Source organism: Coenobita brevimanus, chromosome 74 (assembly GCF_032717465.1).
Source record: "Coenobita brevimanus isolate Jiangsu-jjx chromosome 74, ASM3271746v2, whole genome shotgun sequence".
NCBI classification, from domain to species: Eukaryota; Metazoa; Arthropoda; class Malacostraca; order Decapoda; family Coenobitidae; genus Coenobita; species Coenobita brevimanus.
Window position 1 is genome coordinate 8,227,307 of NC_137027.1, and position 21,203 is coordinate 8,248,509.

General features: G+C 40.6%; 1 protein-coding gene across 1 annotated transcript in view; it reads right to left on the reverse strand.

The window, feature by feature from the left end:
* Positions 1 to 21,203, reverse strand: part of Vps35 (Vacuolar protein sorting 35) — a 40,703-nt gene that overhangs the window by 11,292 nt on the left and 8,208 nt on the right. Inside the window, exons 5-11 of the mRNA XM_080278644.1 lie at positions 20,640 to 20,730; positions 19,351 to 19,545; positions 12,117 to 12,200; positions 11,410 to 11,616; positions 9,213 to 9,361; positions 1,164 to 1,371; positions 481 to 590 (exon numbers count right to left, since the gene is read on the reverse strand). Of these exons, the coding sequence (XP_080134770.1) occupies positions 481 to 590; positions 1,164 to 1,371; positions 9,213 to 9,361; positions 11,410 to 11,616; positions 12,117 to 12,200; positions 19,351 to 19,545; positions 20,640 to 20,730 (1,044 nt within the window). The remainder of the gene's footprint in view (positions 1 to 480; positions 591 to 1,163; positions 1,372 to 9,212; positions 9,362 to 11,409; positions 11,617 to 12,116; positions 12,201 to 19,350; positions 19,546 to 20,639; positions 20,731 to 21,203) is intronic.

The following is a 21,203-nucleotide window of genomic DNA, read 5'->3' on the forward strand; positions in this document are numbered from 1 at the left end:
TGTGTTTTTTTCCTGCAGTATAAATTTGCCTCTTCCAGAGGATTCTAATGATATATAATAACATGCTATTCTGTAATATTCTATGTCTGCCACCTATACCTGAACTTTAAAGGCTCATAACTCAAAAGTAAGAAAATGGCGCATTTGCCCCTTGTCCATGAGACGCCTCATATGGCAGCACTACAATAAATGAGTAGATGATGGGCAGCCCCACTTACCACACACACACACACACACACACACACAAACACACACACACACAAAACGCATGTTTTATTGATAACGTAGCCATGTTACCTCGTCAGCCATTTCTGCTTTGCCTGCAATGTTAAAAATAAAGGGGGAAAAAAAAAACTTTCAAAATGAACGAAAATTAAATTTAGCAACGATATAACTATAAATCTTCACCACCAAACTTCAGTCTGCTGTGGGCTATCTTACTCCCTCCCCATATTATTATCCATCCTCTGCATCACTGACCTTGCTAGTAATCCCTGTTCTTCAGCCAGGTCCTCTGGGTCAGGATCAACCAATGGCTGGTCACTCTGATCGCATGTGATGGATGACACCATTGACAACACTGATTCAACCTGCCCAAAAAAATATAATTAAGTTCAGGAAGACTGAAAAAGCAATGCAGGGGTAAATTATCAGATTCTAAAATGTAATATTTGGTTTACATAAATCCTCCCACTCAAAAAACACCCTCTTCCCTACTTGCCAGGCATCCCAGTCAATACCTGCCTTACTTTACCATTATACTCGCATACCTTGCAGACTGATTTTAACAATGGAGAAGTAATGCATTTTATCATGCAAAGGGCAGTCATAACCACTCGTGTCTGGATCCTTGTGCATTTAAAGGCCTAGCAGTGAACTACCCGACCAATATAGTTCAATTAAGCCCACCATCCTGGTTCAGCCTGGTTCCAGACACTATGGTGAAATGCACAAACTTAGTTATATCTTGTCATTCATATGCACCTCACATAAGGCTGCAGGATGGACCTTTGTCAACTACTTTGTTAAAAATGATATGCAACCCTTGTCATGTACTTCTCCATACATACTGCATCCATTCATTTCAATCCAAGTCAACTTCTTAACCTAATGAACTAACAAATACTATAAATAAAACTACAGTGATGTACAAAAACACTAACTTGCTCCTGGGTGGGAATGCAGGTTTGGTTCTCAACTGCATTCGTGACAAGATAAGTGGCCAAAACCTTTCTGCCACTGTAATCAAGCAAAGCTAGCAAGGGGGTGTAGTGGGGGAGCCGCAAAACTGTCAACAAATTGTTGTAGTTGTCAGCTGGTAGTCGCAGCAATCGACCCAGCTCACGCCCTACTCCTGACCCTGAGTGGATTCTGGTAGAGGATGGAGTAAGAAGCTATTAAATGATCTGTAAATAAACATGATTACACAGAATGTATGCATCAAATGGACTCATGCTTTTCATAGGAATGTGTTACAGAATTTGATACTTTTTAGGTAAATTATGCTGAGGTACATACTCCTAAAAATATGAAAGTTAAAACCATAGAAGAATAATGTATAAGTGATACAGATTATAAAACAAATGTCATATAACATTTTGGCAACATCAAACAACACTGCTATAAATTGGAGTGTTAATAATCCCCACAAATGTATGAAGGCAGAAAAACAGGTTTTTGTAAAACTAAAATCTAATTTTGCTGTTAGTAAACCATGGATGCACAGAAAGATGGAGGCAGATCCTTTGTACCCAATCACCACACACACAGTCTGTGAGGATGAGGATTTATCTGGACTCCTCCATGAGAATGCTCACACTAACCTGAGAAAAGTCTGTAACTTCATCAGGGACACAAGCTCACTGCCTGGTGCCATTTATCATGTGTCTTCACCACCAGTTAATGAAACTTTAGGAAAAGTCTCTTGAACTGACATTAACATACAAGCACTGAGGAGCTACAGAATATTTCACCCTATCTCTAATCTTGCAGTCTGTTAAGGCCATTTCCTCAACCCTCATTGCACCTGAAAGTGGTGGTAGGGTGTGGAGGTCCTGTCACCTTCCTAGAGTGATATAACAACCTAAATCTGAAAAATATTCATATGCATCCATGTTATTCTAGAGGATGTTATCATTTTCAAAAGAATATAAAAAATCTTAAAGGTTATGCAAAAATTCAAGCACAAGGTGATCTTGCTGTAGCAATGCCACAAAAAATGATCTTGTCTCCAGAGGACAAACTCAAGATAATGAAGGGAATCATTCAAAAACTATTCTGCTGACACATCATCACACTGTTGGCACTTAGTCCCTTGTACAATAATTTCAAACACAATATTGGCAGATATTTTCTGTCCATCCATCCATCATCCAATCCTACGTTGCCCCATGAGGAGCATAGGAGCCCGGGGCTAGGCAGTTGGTCTTGATATTTAAGATAAGAGTGACCAACCTCACTCATCCCTGACTGGCATTACGTGAGCAATAAACCCCAACCACCCCTTGGATATAAATCTTCACTGGCTCAATCCGACTGGAGCACAATTATTACCCACTAAACAAACCAAGCGCCAAAATTTGGTTATATGGTTACCACCCAGCGTAGTAAATAGTTTCCTGGTGTACAGGAAACCATTTGGTTTGTCACATAGTGTAGAGTTACCCATAGGCAGAGGAGGACAGAATGAAGGAATGAAAGACAGAAGAGGGAGTGTAAAGTCACCCGTAGGCAGAAGGACGTGGAAAGAATGAAGGAAAGAAAGATAGAGGAAGATGGAAGGAAAGAAGGATGGAGGAGAGGACAGGGCAGACACCCAAGAGCAGAACTACATTGAGTGAGTGGATGGTAAGTGCCCCCACCTACCACAATGATCTTGAATAAAATTCATGTTCATAAGGAAAAACCAAGCAAAGGTACTATCTTAATAAATTAAGCAGATTATTGATATAAGTATTACCCAGTGCATTCAGTTACCAACATCCTAAATATGCTATACAGACAAGACTACTGCATGGTATTTCATGCAAATACCTGACCTATAATTGGATTTAGACAATAATAATGATGAAAAGTGATGAACAACAACATATCAGTACTCGTTCAATTTAGATATTAACTGTAACTAAGGACAAAAATATTTTTGGCTTATGGGATATTATTTTCAAGCTAACAGCACAGTGCTAATAAAAAAAAAAAAATGTTCATTCAAAATGAGGATTGCTGAGTGGGTGGTTTTCATGATACATATAGATCCCACTGCCTTAACTTGATAAGGAGAGTCATAATACTTCATGATTTTATTTTGCATAGCACCAAACTTTTTTTTTTTTTTTTTTTTTAATAAGGGAAGATTCCTGCCCCAAGATGATTCATTAAACCAAAAATTAAATACACTGTACTATGTTATAACTTTTCAGAAAAAATTAAGAAAGTGCTAAAAAGTTATGAGGAATGATAAATCCACTTCCCAAATGGTTCATCAATAAAAAGTTCCTTTTTCATGCTGAGAATAGTAAGGTACAAGAAAAACATTCAAGGAAACTAAGACAGTGATGCAAAGGTTTGTGAACAATGATATATACACTTCTAAAATGGGTCATTAATAAAATCTTCTTCAAACTGTGGATGCTGAGGATAGAAGGATATGAGATAAGATTTCAAGTACATTAAAAACACTTATACCACAGGCAAGAAGAACAAATTCACAAGAGTAACTCAATTCAACCGCTTCAATTTGAAGACATCTTTTGTGTTGAATTCTAGCTCGTACCACATGCTTTTATTCTGCTCAAGAAGGTTAGATATGCCTTCATTTCTCCTTCACAGACACAGTTCCTTTCCTAAGCTGACTACAGTCACCTGGAGGCAAGGAGATTAAAATGAGCAAATACACAATTATGAGTCAGATAAGCAAGCTTCGGAATGCTTACACTGGGCTTAGCTAAAGTCACTAAAGCCTACAGGCATAAAGCGGGCCCTAAAAAGGGACTTCTCTAAATTCCCCAGTTCAAGGCACCTCAAGTTAAAAGGTTAGTGAGGGACAAATGGTCTAGGTCACTTCCAGAGAGACTTCCACATCAAAATATACATCCAAGAATTGAAGGGGTTCATGTATTCAAGCCTGATGCTGTCTTTTTATATTACATTCTGACTAACGGCAAGTGATATTATTCACTTTAACAATATCCGACTCTAGAGTTACACATACAGTAATTTCCATTAACTCCTTCAGCTTGTGGACATCTTTTACATTTCATTCTAGATTCTAACACCCCAACAGCTACTCACTCTAAATTTTTCCCTCTGAAAACACCTTTTTCCTTTAACTGTTGCTACCTTCAGACCTTTTTATTCACCTAAGGGGTAACCTGATGTAGTGAAGGAGTTAATTATGTTTTGCTGCATTTAACTCCTTCATAGCTGAATATAATCATCTGATGCTATCTGTAACTCCTCCAAAGCTGAAATCATCATCTGGTTCTATACCTGACTCCTCCAAAGCTGAATATAACCATCTGGTAATGGAGGGATAATGTAAGAATGACATACTCTAGTAACGTGTTGAGAAAGATGTTCTCAGATTGAAGGTGTTAACAAATATACAGTACACTGTACAGTACCATAAACTAAAGCAAATTCAGTCCACTATAACCTCTGCCTGGTAGGCAGAAGTAAAACCAAAGAATGCAACACAAAATGCACAAGAAGAATGTATCAGAGATTTTCAGAAACAAAGTACTGTAATATGGAAGTATTACAATATATTCACATATGGAAATTATGTTTGTTAAAAATATACAACATCTTCCCAAGAAACACAATTTCCATATGTAGGTACAGTATAGTTCTTCTATTTGAAGAATTCACAGCACTGTGAAATTAAGAAACATGTTCATGAATACCTTGAGCAAACTACAGAAATAAAGATGCTAATTCTCTGAAGAATTCACAGCACTGTGAAATTAAGAAACATGTTCATGAATACCTTGAGCAAACTACAGAAATAAAGATGATAATTCTCTGCAATCAACTCAATCTTTCCTATATAATCAACTCAATGTCTTCCAGAAGTACAACATTCTTCAAATATTGCAACTGAAAGTTTCATTGCTGTCAGATTACAAAAGTCAGCAGTACACACTGGGAATGAAAAGTTAAGTCAGAGTAGTATTTAAGACTGCTGAATTGGATTACATTATGAATAATTTATTCTTGCTTCCTCTAAACAATTTCACTCAATTTAGAGTAGGACTGTTATATTAATGGGCAGCATGGCTTGATGAATCCCTCAGCTGTGGCATGTCTTTAAGAAGTTATTTGTGGTAGGCTGCAGCATGCCTTTCAGAATTTTACCTAATTTTTCAAAATTTTTGTTTCCTTATGGCACAAAGCTCAAGTTGTTGCTTAATGAGTGACCAGACATGTGGTGATGCAACCTTTGTGGTGGTCAATGATGGATACTTTCCCCCTGCCTGAGCATTAGTCAGCCAAAGCATGCCCCAACTGTCAAAAACAAGGTGTCTAATTCATCACTCCGCATGAACAAGGCACCTACAACCATCAACTGCAGTTTGTTTCATACGCAAGTCATATCGTATCGTTTATAAAGGCTCCAACATGCTGGAATACGTTGGCCTTGGTCACCTAACGGCAGTTCTCCATGCTACTCAATCTCTGGCAGCCTCCCTATTCAGTCCCTTATCCCTGAAGTCACACTCTATTATGGCTTAACTCTCACAGCCCTACCCCCAGAAGTTTACACTACTCACTTTCTTTACCAAACTGTCATCCTCCAACTTCTCAACAAGTCCAAACCATCTCAATATACCCATCATTACAACACCAATACTTTCAAGCCCCATCCTTCCTCTCAACTCTTCTATCACAATCCTTGCCCCCAGGCCTCGCATTCGAGGACGCACTACACATCCATCTAATCACAGTCATTTCTGTACGTCTGAGCCTATGAAAATCCTCCTCCTTTACTATTCAGGTCTCACTACCAAACAGCATCACACTCCTAACACAGGCTGATATATTTGCCTGTGTACGTTTTTTCCATCAACGTAAAGTAAATATTTCTACGAAAACTCTTGAAGTGAATAAAGTTGATTTCCCCAAACATCCTACACCATAGATATCTCATCTGAAAGACATGATGCAGTCTAGGAGTTCAGGCTATATCCATCCTCCCTAATTCAGACAGTCCTCTGGACAGTTGAATAAAATTGTCAGGCAACAGCAAGGAAAAAACCAAGGATGACATACTTGGGTTGAAGGGGTCAATAAACAAATAAAACTGCACATTACTACCTTACACAACACAAAGCAATTTGTGGCTTGAGTTATAAGGGAGATAAAAGACAATTTGGCAATATGGAAATTATGGCAATATGGAAAGCAGTCTGACAGAAAATGACATGACTAAAGAAATACCAGCAACTACCCTATTGTAACAACATACCATACTATATGCACAATACTGTAATTACTGAAGAATAACAAAAATAGTTTAACTAAAATCATGAATATCAACGAAAATAGGAAGTTCCAATAGTAAACTTGTGAAGAGGAACTACAGCCCAATTTGTTAAAGAATATGAAAGTTGACAGTAAAGTTAAAGACAGAGCTAATCAGTATGTTACATTGTAAACACCTCTTACTACTGCCAATGGCTTGTACAAAAATGTAAGTAAAGTTGCACGGCATCCCACAGTTAAACATATATTACTTTCAATCTCACTTCTCCCAGTTTTGATGGGCAGTACCCCAAAATTCTGTGATGCAGAAACAAGAAACTCTAAATTTTGTAAAACTGCAGCACATTTAACTTTAATTTACTGGTAAAAATATTCTACAGCATTCACCATTCCAGCTTTATGGTATTCTCTCAAATATCCTCAAAAGACTGCAGCAACCTGTGCTACTTAACCCACCGCATCCCGTCAACATGTATACATGTTGCAACGTTTTGTCACAGTCACTCCGACGACGTGTTTACAAGTTTTGCAACTGCGAGGTCTGTCATTTGCACATTTTTCAAGTTTCGTGGGTGACTTTTGGTAGGCCTATGTGGGAGACCTTCCTCTACCTGTCACCAGGTGGCGACACTGCCTGGACCCGCGTGACCCCTCCCCCACCCCGCACGCCATTTTCTCGGCAACTCACCTGTTAGCAGTGACCTGGCTAGTAAAGACATGTCCTGCCACGGTCTCTCCTCCTCCAACGAAATTCAAGGCGAAAGTGATTCTCAACGTGGAAGACAAATATTATGTGGCGTGAGAGGAAGGAACAAGCAGAAGTGATGAGAAGGTAACGTTGCCATGGAAGGTGCGGTACGTTGATGTGTTTGGTGGGTGAAAAAATGCTTATATCGCCTATATTATTGTGTGAAAACCAATATACTCTTCTACTACATATAAATTCGTACCAAATAAATAAATATCTACCTATTCTGAGTGGTTTGGAATAGTTACCCTTCCCACAGAAAACATCTCTGTAGCATGGCTCCAGAGAAGACGGTACCAGGTGAGGGGAGGGTCACCTGTACAGGGCACTTCTACGTTCAGGTGAGCACTTTCTCTCTGAATTTTCAATGTTTCTCATAAAAAGCAGAGGTTTTAGCAAAAAAAATAAATAAATAAATAAATAAATAAATAAAATAAAAAATCTGCCGGGATTGGTGGGGGGGGGGGTCATTGGAGAAAAATCTGCCAGGACACGGCGGGTTAAGTCACCTCTATGTGTTAATCAAAAGACTCAGTCTGTGGTAAATAGTTTACAGTGCTTCTACAAGTTCATCATGGCAGAAGTACAGCAGGAAAATGATAAGAGTGGAGATTTTTACTGAGAAGGAACTCTGACACAGGTTGTAGTTAAGGACTATTAAATCACTCTAATATGCTACCCAATGCAGTGTTGAGGTTTCACAGAGAAAGAAATTCTACCCTGAATCAGTATATATTGGGCAGGAAAATTTAACAGACTCAGACAAAAGACAGAGGCCTACGGTGATATCTGGAGGAATTATTTACATGCACTGTCAGCAGGATTACAACAACTGTTTATTGTCTTGTTCTTACCCTTGGCTCGTCCTTGTTTAAAGAGAAACAAATTAAGAGATGGTTATTTTTGGCTACTTAAATACAGACAATTAATCAAACAAAATTAAAAACAAATACCAGAAAAACATTAAATAATATACATCTATACTATTATGAAAGGGCATAATTAATCCTAACATGAAAATCATTCAGCAAAACTGATTCCCAATTAATACAGCAAAGAGCCATCCCCACACATGCTCACTGATACTCAACATTCCAGGCAACTCAAATGCAATCTCTGTGATGATAAACATAAACTTCCAAAACAAATGACAAAACAATTTTTACATACACTAATGAGACTCCAATACAACCATTCACATAAAAGACTTAAGACTTAAATCTTGAATCATACTGTTATTTATGAACAATTCCTCCCCCCCTCCCCAAAAAAGTCTCTTTCCCATACCATCTGCTGAATACAAAATGACTGTACATGATTCCTGTCCCATATTCACATCCATATTATCTCATTCTTTCAATTCTTATCTCCAACTTCCCTTCAGCCTTATATGACACATTCATTAAAAGTTCATCCTCTTCTCTGCATCTTTTTCTCATTTACCTACTTCCATTTCAGGTTCCTCTCTCCTTCTTCCATTGCATCACCATATTTTCTCAACTTCACCTCTCCTACATTCCCTCCAACTTTATTTAGCACATTCATGATGGACTCACTATCTCAGCACCTGTCTCTCCTTTCCATACCTCCATATCAAGTTTCCTTCATTTCTCTATCCACTACACCTCCACATCTCTAGAGCTTCTTCCTTCTTACCTTTCCTTCAACCCTATTTGGCACATCCATAACAATTTCACCCTCTTCTCAGAACTCTTCATTCCTGTTCCTACAGACATACTCAAGCTCCTTTCATCTTCTATTAACTACATCTTTCTCTCCAACTCATCCATCCTACAGTCCCTCCAACCCAATTTGTCATATCCATAACAATTTCACCCTTCTCTCCACACCCTTTCCTTCTTTCCTTAACTCCATATCAGGTTTTTTTATCCCTGTCAACTATCGGTATACCTCTGTGATTCCCCAGTTTCAACTCTCCTACATTCCTTCCCACTCCTTACCTCTCTCCTTGCTCACTTACTTGTCCACATTGAGTTTGGTGAAGACAGCTAGTGTGTTGGTGAGGACAGTGTCAACATAACCAATCTCATCTGGGTAGCATTTCTGGGCCAAGTTAACAAGTGATACTTGAAGCGATACTGTGTCTTCTAGAGGCATATCCGGGCGTGACTGTGGAGGAATAGAAAGTACTCAAGAGAAGGGTGAATTTGTGATTTGAAAAAAAAAAAAAAAAAAAAAAAAAAAAAAAAAATTGAGAATATAAAGTGAAAGAAAAAATGAAGTGATGACAGACAAGGTATGGAAAAGTATGGAGGGTAGAGTCTTGGAGGACTGGAAGTCAGGTATAATTATTCCTCTGTACAAAGGAAGAGGGGAAAAACAAGTGTGTGGTAATTATAAGAGCATCTGTCTTCCGAGTATAACTGGAAAAGTATATGGTAGGATACTTACTGACAGAGTTAGGGAAATAACAGAGGAATTAGTTGGAGAAGAACAGGGAGGTTTTAAGAAAAGAAGAGGTTGTGTAGATCAGATATTCATTCTTTGGTCTTTAGTGGAAAAGTTTCTAGAGAAGGGAAAGAAGCTGTATATGGCCTTTGTGGATTTGGAGAATGCATATGATGACAGGGTGGACAGACAAGTAATGTGGAAAATATTAAGTATATATGGCGTAAATGGGAAGTTGCTGAATGCCGTGAAGAGGATGCATGAGGGAGCTAGGGCTGCAGTGCACGTGATAATGAACAGAGTGAATTTTTCCACCTGAATGTTGGATTGACATGGGGATGTGTCATGTCTCCATGGCTGACCAATTTGTATATGGATGGGGATATATAGGAGATACAAGGTAGGGCAGTGGATGTTGAAGCTGTCCTAATGAGAGAGTGCAGCATTTGGAAATTTCCTGTATTATTGTTTGCATCTGATACTGTACTATTAAGTGAAGACAAAGGGGAGATGCAAGGTCTGGCAAATGAGTTTGGGAGTGTGTAGGAAATGGAATCTAAAAATGAATGTAGGGAAGAGTAAAGTTATGGTCTTCGAGAGAAATGAAGTCAGTGAACGTACAGTGAGGCTGGATAATGAGGAAACAGAAAATGTGAGTATACTGTATTAAAGTACTTGGGTAGTGATGTGTAAGGATAGAAGTTTGGTGGATGAGGTGCTTGAAGGGGTACAACATGGATGAAAGGCTGCTGGTTCTTTTAAAGCAGTGATAAGAAATAGGAAAGTGAGCATGAAAGTAAAAAAAGATGCTGCATGATGGTATTGTGATACCAACTCTAACGTATAGAAGTGAAGCCTAGACCTTGTTTGAAGGACAAAAACAAGTCAAGAGTGAGAGCAATGGAAATGAGTTATTTGGGAGGAGCATGTGAAGTTGCATGATGAGATAGACTGACAAAAGAAGTGAAGGAGCATTGTGGTGTGGATGTGGAAGTGACAGAAGGCATTAGGAAAAATACAGAGGTGGTTTGACCATGTGGAGAGGATGGAAGCACGAGACTAACAAGGAGAGTGTGTAGGTGAGTGAGGTGAAGGGGGGGAAAGGGAGGGGGAGACCAAGGATCAGATGGAGGGATGGAGTGGAGATGTGTATGAGAGAGGGGGGGCGTAAGTTGGGAGGAGGGCAGTGAAATGGCAGGGAACAAGGTGGCATGATGATGATTTGTTTGTGGCCACCCCTTACAGGATTGAGATGTCTGGCAATAGACAGAGAGATAGATAGTTTTGCATATCATACTTTTCACTTTAATCTTCACTTTCATTTCACTGTAAAGTCTGGTAGCTGTATGTGTCAAGACAGTTGTATATATAAGCATGGGTGCGGCCAGAATTTTATTGTGTGTGTGTGGGGGGGGGGGGCACAAAACTGAATCTTAGCTGTTATAATTCCTGAGTACAGGTGCCTGGAATGTATCTTAACATCTCAGTTAATTTAAAAAAAAAGTATTATTTATTAAACAGCAGAGGACATAACCAAGGAAACAGTCATTAATAGCTGAACACTGAATTTCAAACCAAGGAAACAGTCATTAATAGCTGAACACTGAATTAAAAAACAGAGTACAGTATAAATAAATGACTACATGACTGCCTTCTCAGAGTGATTATTCTATTAGAAAGGGGAGACCTCCCACTGCCTACACCCTTTTATACAAACACAGCTTAAGCTTAATATGGTTTATAAATACTTCCCCTATTCTGCAACATACCTTAATAACCTGTGAGACCTGCTCTGAAAATATCTCAAAGAGTTTGATGTCATCTGGGATGCCTGAACCATCCTCCCGGTGGGCGAAGTTTGCCAGACGGTCAATTAATGAGATAATGATATTCTTCACATTCACCTCTGCATGAAGCTCTGCACATGCTTTGAGGAATGCACTTAGGCTTTGCAGGTGGAACTCATCAGGGAAAACCTGTTGATATAAAAAAATAAATACTGAACATAATTTAAATAATGAATACAAAATACAGCAGTCTGTAAACACAATGCAATAAAAAAATTAAGCATGGTGCAGAAACACAGTATAGAGAAGAGCAAAACAAAAAAAGGAAAAATTCCAACAAGTTACTTAACTATATGAATACATCGGTTGCCACAATCTATTATATACCGATATATGATACAGCCAGTCTTTACCAGCCTAAGAACTTATTTTCATTTGCTGGTCAGCTGAAGAACCTTTATACTGTAATACAACAGCTCTCCCTGACCAGTTCATTTCTGCAAATTTATTTTATAATATATTGCATGCTTTAGTATTTAAGTAATTTATGTTAGAATTAGCAAGACACAAATACCATACATGAGAGTAGTAATGTATAGCACACAAAATAAACTGACAGGGAAGAGCTGTTAGAATGCTTCCTAGTCTCATGAAAATATGGCTCAATGAACCTTATGGTGCCCTCTGACCTGAATGATGCATTCCATAAGGTACTCCTGGGACAGCGGGTCACGGCAGCTCACTGCCTGCTCCAGAATTCCAGGTAACACCATCTAGGGAAAGAAGAGGGAAGCATATTAGGGAACACAATCAGCAATTACTTGAACCTCAATATTCTCACACACAGCTAATCCTTCTGACTCCACTCACCATTCTTTAAATCTTTCTAGTCAGCAACAGTTTAAATAAAAAGCTTAATTTCTCACTGTATACGTTTCTCTTGAGCACATTACTAAACGAAAAATACTCTTATTGAATCCATTCTGTTCCTACTTTTTGTACCCTAGTTACCATAACATCTTTTCTATGTCTGTTTTGTTCAAAACGTTATACAGTTCTCATTTCATCTCAAAATTATTCATTGTGAAGGTATGACATGCCTGAAAAAAAGTCCAAATTGATCCAGAACTGTTTATTCTTTGCAAAAATTTCATTATTGGTACCAGTATGTAGGTATAATTTCTTCCATCTAATAACTTCTCAGCAGTGATGTCAAAACAAGTTCTTATTCATTATTATTCATTACTATGCTTTTGTTTGATTCACAGATATTTTCAATCACTCCATCCCTGTTCATCAGTATTTTACTTTTGTCTCATCAATTACCATCTTCACACAGAGCATTATTATCATTACAGAGAATACATCACCATCACCATCCAGATCTCTTTTCCCATCCCAGGGCAAAGTGAGAAGTAGCAACATCCAGACAGTCAAAGTTTGCCCAATTCAATATGCCACACTTCCATTCACTCATCATTCAAGCCCCCAGAATCCTGGCTCCATCAGACAGGCCAAAAAATTTCATCACATTCTGTAGCTTCACATATTCCTACCTACTAGAGCCAATTTGAAAGCTGTCATGTTAAAAAGGGGTGCCAAATCCCTGGTTATGCATTTCTCCGCACAAAATTCATCCAGTCAGCTTGGTCTCTTGTCAGCCCCTTAGCCTCACCAATTTCCATACCTCTCTTCCTCACACACTCATCCACCACATCCCTCCACCTTCTCCTTGGCCTACCTCGCCTCCTCCCACCTTCAAATTTGCTCAGATATACCTTTTTCACCTCTTTATTGTCATCCATTCTCTCCACATGACCAAACCATATCAGTACACTCTCTTTGATTCCAGTATCCACAGATTTCCTCATTCCACATCTTTCACGAAGCATATTATTCCATATTCTATCCACTCTCTGGACCCCACACATATTCTTCAGCAGTCCCATCTCCAGTGCTCTTACTCCTGACTTTTCATTTTCGTGTCACACCATGTCTCACACGTGTATGTTAAAGTTGGCACTAACACTCCATGTAAGCCTCGTGCAGCTGCAACACTCAAGCCTCTGTTCCTTATCAAGGCATTCATAGCACCAGCTACTTTTCTTCCCTGTGTCACTTTACTTTCTACTTCTTTTGTGCATATTCCTCTCTTTTCAATCACTGTACCCAGATATTTGAACTCTCTCACCAGTTCCAGTCTCTCACCATTCACTGTAACACCACACTGGAGGTCACCTCTCTCAATAACCATCACTTTGCTCTTTTCAACATTTACTCTCAAGGCACGACGCTAACAGACAACTACAAAACTTTACACTAGTCTACCAAGCTCTTGTCCGGTATCTGCAAATAGCACTGCATCATCAATGTACAGCAAAATTTGAGATACTCCATCCATCACCATTCATTACAAACACCATCCATCTCTCCATTACTCATGTTGTTACTTCTCTCATCACCACATCCATATATATCTTGAACAACCATTGGGACATCACACAAACTTGTCACACACCCACAATGATCATGAACCATTCACTTTGATGCCCATTTACCCTTACACATGTCTCACTACCATTATAAAAAACTCTTGACGACACCTAGCAGCTTACCATCTACACCATACATGTGCAAAACCTTCCACAATCCTTCTATGTCTACTTTGTAGTATGCTTTTTCCAGACCCATAAATGCCATAAACACCTTTTAGTCCTTCTCACACGCTTTCTCCACTATCTGTCTCACTGCAAATATTTCATCCACACATCCTCTGCCACTCCTAAAACCACCCTGTTCATCACTCACTAGAAATTCTCACATCTGTCATACTTTCTCTGTAATAATTATTTCATATACCTTCCCTACCAATCTCAATAGACTTATGCCACGATAATTCCTGCACTCATTTCACTCACAATTATTTTTATACAAGGGTACAATCACTGCCTTTTTCCACTCAGCTGCCACAGTTTCACTCAACTATGCCTTCTTACATATCTCTAACAACCTATTCATTCCACTCTCTCCACAACACTTAATCATCTCTGCATACACCTCATAAACTCCAGCTGCTTCCCCATTATTTCAGCTGCTTCACAGCATTCTTCACCTCTGTAAGTGTCCAGGGGTGTGGAGTCAGAGTCGGAGTAAGGAGTCGAGGAGTCAGATACTTTTGGCTGGAGTTGGAGTTTAGTCAGAGTCGGTAAAAATATATCCGACTCTGACTCCTTTACGTGATCAACTCTCGTGTAAAGTACTTGGGTGCACTGCTAGGCCAGTTGTGCCACTTCGTGGGAAATTCCCACAAATTTGTGGGAGAAATTGGCTTCTGTGGGAGCTCTTGTGGAAGGACATTTCAAACAAGCAATATGTGGGATGTTTTTGTGGGAATATTGATTTAACGTGAATTTACGATATTATATACACTAATAACATGGATGAAGTAAACTCGAAAATATGTAACTAATGAAGTATGCCTACTGCTGTACTGCAGAAGAGGGGGAGGGGGAGGGGGGTCAGAGTCGGAGTTAGAGTTGGAGTCGAAGTCACAACCTTAAAATTTCCTGGAGTCAGAGTAGAAGTCGGAGTCGGAATTTTTTAAATCCGACTCCACACCCCTGTGAGTGTCACGTATCTTGGCACTGCATCCCTTCTCTGTACACCCCCGAAACCAATCATGTTAACAGTTTCTTTGCCCTCTCCACTCACATTCATCAGACTTTCAAAATACTGTATTCTTTCCATTTGGTCCTTACTTCATCCCCATGGGTTAATAATCTACCACTTACATCCTTCACACTTTCACAATTCTTTCCACTGTCACTTCTACATTTCTGCACCTCTTTCCAGAACAACTTCCTATTTTCAGAGTAATCTGCATTCATTTTTCTTTCTATATCATTTACCTCCTTCTTCTTCCTCTTCACTAGTATCTTTACATGCTTCTTGCTCTCAATATATTCATTTCTTATTTCAACTGAACCCCGATTCTGTATCCACTCAAGCCACTTCTTCTTTTCCTCTACTGCTCTCTTAACCTCTTCATCTCACCATGCCATACCTTTGATCTTTGTTGTTACTCTTGCCATACCACACACCGCTTTATCATTCGTAACTAAGCAATCCCTATATACATTCCACATACTGTCCAGATCCATTTCATTCCAATTCACTGATTCTAACTCCTCCCCTACTTTGCCAGTGTATGCATCTACCAATTCTTTGATCCTCAGCTTCTCGTCTTTCAGTCTCTCTCCCTGACAGCTCCTCTCTCTCTCTTGGTCCACCTCACTCTTCTCAGCTTCATCTTGCATGCCACAACCATATGATCTGACAAACCTCCATGTCATCCTCTCACTGCCCTCATATCAGCAAAACTATCCAGAATTGATTTCTCTACAAGCACGCAATCAATCACACCCCTTTCAACACAATCTCCAATCCCTCAGTACCTTGTATGTTTATGTGCATCTTTGTGTTTGAAATTAGAATTACAAGTGCACAGTCTCCTTTCCTGATACATGTCCTTCACTCACATCTCATTATCATTCTCTCCTGGTACTCCTTTATTACCCATTACATCATTCACGGGACCAGTGCCTACTCTCCCATTCATGTCGTCTATTACAATCACTACATAACTCATGGGCATTTCTCCCAGCTCATCCCAAAACCTGTCTGTCTCTGTCTCGCTCGTCATTACACGATGCATACTCTACACTGCCACTTTCACCTTCTCCAACTTGAACCTGACATACATACATCTAGAACTGACACATTTGTAATCTCTCATTCCACTCTGCCACACTTCATTCATTAACAAAGTAACTCTTTCCTTGCATCTTCCTCGCCCATTCATGCCCAACACCCTCCCAATCCTCCACTTCACACCCTTCCATCTTTGTTTCACACAATGCCATCACGGCATATCTCGAACTCTTAAACACATTCACCACTTCCACCCTCTTTCTCTCCTCATTCACACCTCTCACATTTCACACGGCCATGCAAATCTGCCCATTTGGTATGGGTAGGTATTTGGCCCTCCGAGATTCTCCAAAATGAATGTCATAATTTGGTGATTTTTGGTAAGGGTATCTGGAGGACACCTAACCCAGCCAGAAACCCAGGTTGTATGGTTACCATCTGATGCAGTACTGTAAATGGTTTCCTGGGTACAGGAAACCATTTGGCTTGTCACTCACTGTAGAGACCATAATGCACACTACATTGAGTGAGTGAATGATGGACACTTCCACCTTCCCCAGTAAAGTACACTATACAATATCATACATAGAATACAAACAGAATACAGTCAACCCTTGGCTATCACGAGTAATTGGTACCCTAGGCGACCCGCCATAGCCAAAATCGCGATAGCCATACTTAAGAACTAATGGGAAAAATTCTAATTGGTTCCCCGACCTCCAACTTTACCCCAACCTTACCCTATTTTCACATCTCCTTCACTAAAATACCTGGGATTACAAACCAATGCTGCAAATTAACAACAGTACAGTACATAAAGGTTATAAATAAAACAGAATTAACTGTAATAAGACATTTTACTTAACATTTTTGGAGAGGATGAGGGGCTTGGGTGGGTTGAAGGGGTTCCGAGGCTGGGGTGGAGTATTACTGGCCACCCCTCCGACGTTCTATCTCGTCTAGGAATTGATCAGCTTCATCAGGAGTCTGGAAGGGACCCTCAAAACCTTCAAAGTCGTCAGCTCCATTATCAGAATCCACCTGAGGCTCACGGGATGGTCCTGGCTGTGGGTTGGGCTGAGCCTCGTTGCGACGGCGTAGGAAGTCTGTTATCTGGCGTTGTTGTAGGTTGTTGATATGGGCATGGTATTGTTGGTGGTAACCTTCCAGTGCCTTCATAATCGCCGAAGAATTTGCCTCACTGTTGGCGCTAACATCTTGCTCGATGAGATGACGTAGCCTTACACCCAAGTCGATGATTTCTTTTATGTTGGCTATGCTGAGTCCCCCACGACTCCCAGCATCACCACCGATGTTCTCCTCACCACTCTCACTCCTGTCCTCCTCTGCCACATTCTCCTCCTCTAGGATGTCGGCTGCAGTAACAGGGGGTGGCTGAATCATGTCACGAATGTCGTCCTCCGTTGTGTCAGCAAAGCCAGTCCCAGGAATTTGCCGTGCCTCTTCCACTGCTGCCTGAATCTCCGCCTGCACAGACTGTGGCTCACCTGCCACATTCCCACGTCGGTCCTCAGGTAGCCCCTCCAAAATATTTTGCCAAGCGTGATGAATTGTTTTCTGTGTCACATCATCCCAGCATTGCACCATTAAGTCCACAGCTTGCTTAATATTGTACTTTTTCCAGTAAAGAAACACTTTTCTGTCATGTTCACTATCACCTTGCACTTCGTCATCATCATCATCATCACCATCACTGTCCACTAGGTGCTGGATGAGCTGGGCGTCCTTGGTAGCTTCCCTCATTATCCTGAATTGCCGTCGCGAGTAGGCAGACTTGACCACAGATATTACCTCCTGGTCCAGAGACTGAATCAATGATGTCGTGCTGGGTGGCAAGAATTCAACTCTGATGTTAGGGTCTGCATCCCTCAGTAGAGGTGAATGTCCTGGGGCATTATCCAGCAGCAACAGAATGTTGAAGCGGATGTTGTTTTGGGCGCAATGCTTCTTGACCTGGGGAATGAACGCCTCCTTCATCCAATCTTGCAACAGCTTTGCCGACATGTACCCCTTCTTTGAAGACATCCAGTGCACATTCAGGTTGCTCATATCCTGTCGCTTGTAGGCCCGTGGACATTTAGCACAATGAATAACTGTTGGTTTAAGGCGGCATGTTCCTGACGCATTCATTGCAAACAAGAGGGTGAACCGTAACTTCATCGCCTTCCTTCCTCGTACGTGGGCAGAGTTGGCTGTGATGAATGTCTGCCTGGGCATAGTTTTCCAAAAGAAGTTCGTCTCATCCATGTTGAATATTTGGTCAGATGTATATTGGCCCTCCTCAATCACGTGCTTAAAAAAGTCGGGATACTCCTTAGCCGCTGCCATGTCTGCACTTGCTGCCTCACCACTGATTTTCTTGTTCTTAATCCGTTGCCGTTTCATAAATTGATCCACCCATCCCTTGGAGGCCACAAACAATGGTGGTTGTGCAATAGCCAGCTTCCTTGCAACCCCAACATATATCTCCCTGGCTGTGTCCATGACCTCAAGCGTCTCCACCGCCTGGTTCCTCCGTGCCTGCCGATCAAGATACCTGGCCAGCAACTGTTCTGTCTTAAGGAGCACCTGATTACGACTCCGCAAGGCGTTGCTGGCTCCCTCTGACGATACCAATTCCATGTGCTTCCTTATGTGCTCTCGTTTCTGGTAGATTCCTCGGACCGTGGACTCGTTGATACCAAATTTCCTCCCCACGCTGCACTTACTCTCACCACCGTCGATCAGCCGCACAATTTCCAGTTTCTGAGCATAAAGCAGGTTTTTCCTCTTCCTCACTTGCCGTCCTGGGTTAGCCGCGTTACGTGCACCAATGGTAGGAGGGTTGGATGGGGTATTGGTGGCCATTGTGGTTGAACAATAGGTCTTCACGGCTATAGCTGCTGTCGACTGGTAACGCTGACTCTCTCTGAACCTTGGCGGGAAGGATGGGTAACTGTAACCATGTCTTGGGCCAATCAGCGCTCGGGTAGCCTGTGACGTCGCGCCAATCATGACGCGAGTATACGCATGGGCGGAGCCCGCGCGATTTGAATGTTTCTGGCCGACCATCGTCCGCGATAGCAGTATTTGAGGTCGCGATAAAGGTAATCGTGTTGCATTTCACCTGTCCGTGATAGCCATGAAACACGATAGCAAAACCCGTGATAGCCAAGGGTTGACTGTATATGCAAAATATTAAACCACCCATACCTTCTTGTAACGGTGCACATCAACATATTCCAGCTGTGAGAGCCTGACAAGGTTGGTGCCGACAAGAATCCTCAGCTCCTGGCGTTCTCGTTCACGCTTCTCCCGGTCGCGTGAGTGGCCCTGGTGCTGCATCCTCACCCACAACTTATTCATCTCCGCAAAGTTCATTAGAATAAAGTCAATGCTGTCTGAAATCTGAATCCAACAGGAGGAGATATACATTCAAACCTCGATTTAAGGGACTAAATGGGGAATCAAACTGTCCCTTACTTGAAAATGTCTCTTACTTGAAAATGTCCATTGTTTTACCATGTATAAAGACAATCTTATTATGAAATACAATGATTGTTTCACTTATCTTATTTATATGATTATGAATATTATTTTACAGGTACTGTATAAAGAAACATATTAATGTTTTAAGCAGTGGACTTTTTGAATGGTCCTATTTGTTTGTCAGGTGGAATATGGAGTCTCTTAAATCCAAAATCCCTTAAATGAAGGTCTGTTAAATCGAAGTTTGAGTGTACCGGTATTATTAAAACTGGGTGTGCAAAGGCGCAGGCAAGCCTCTATTTTATACAGGTCAACTTCAAATCACCTGTGAGGACAAGACATGATTAGATCATATTCCACTTTACAAAATGCAATCAGCAATGAGGTAAAGCTCAAACTTTATCTCATTTTGTATGACAGTACTGTACTGGTGGCCTAGCAAAAATTGGAGGACTGCCTTCCCCTTTGTGATTTATGATTTAATCCTAAAAGTGTGTAGATAAATCACACTGATATTTATTTTAAATTGTTCCTGTAAACCAGGAAATCACTTACTATGCTGGGTGGTAACCATATAACCAAACTATGGCACCTGGTAGTTTGGTGGGTAGTTAAGGCACTCTAATCTGATTGAACCTGTGTTGGTATATATCCAAGGGGTGGCTGGAATTTACTGCTCATGTAATGCCACTCAGGGATGAGTGAGGCTGGTCACTCTCATCTTAAATGTCAGGACCAACTTGCCTAGCCCCTGGCAACGCTCTTCATGGGGCAACACGGGATTAGATGATGTATGTCCTGCCCTAGGGTGGGAAAGGAGGTGTGAATGATGATGATGATAATGATGATGATGTATGTTTGTATGTATGTATGAGATGACTTCACAGTAAGCAATTTCTTTTGCATTATTTTCACCTATTATGTTGATAATGTATTTCAGAAAAGCTGCACAGGTGTTAGAATGCTTCCTTAGTTCACAAGAATATGACCCTAATGGAACTAAGTATGCTTACAGTGCCACTAGGGTGATCCTCAGTGTTGGCTCCTGATGCTGGGTCATCCACATCAGGAAGAATGTTGCGGCTGCACTGAAGCAAGTAATTCCTGTCACAAGGAAAGCTATGATTTTATTTATTAAAAAAAGAAAAAAAAAGTACATCATATACCTGTAGCTACTAGTATCCAATTTACATTTCTTTAACCCTTTCAACCAATGATGCATCTTATATTTTATTCTTGCTACAAACAGACAATGCTGTGTGTTGAAGGAGTCCAATGACAATTATATTTAACTTGTCCATGTAAAGAAAAAAATCTCAGGCTGAGTAACTGTCTGGTCTATCTATCTATCTATCTATTGCCTGACGCCTCAATCCCGTTTGGGGTGACCACAAACAAATCGCCTCCAAGTCGCCCTGTCCCCCGCCATTTCACTGCCCTGCTCCCAACTCACACCCCCCTCTCTGGTAATAACCAAATAAAACAGAAAAGGCATCCGAACAGGAGTTACATACCATCCTAATATGGATACAGTACTGTATTCATTGTATTGTATTTTGGTTAAAGTATGGCCATAC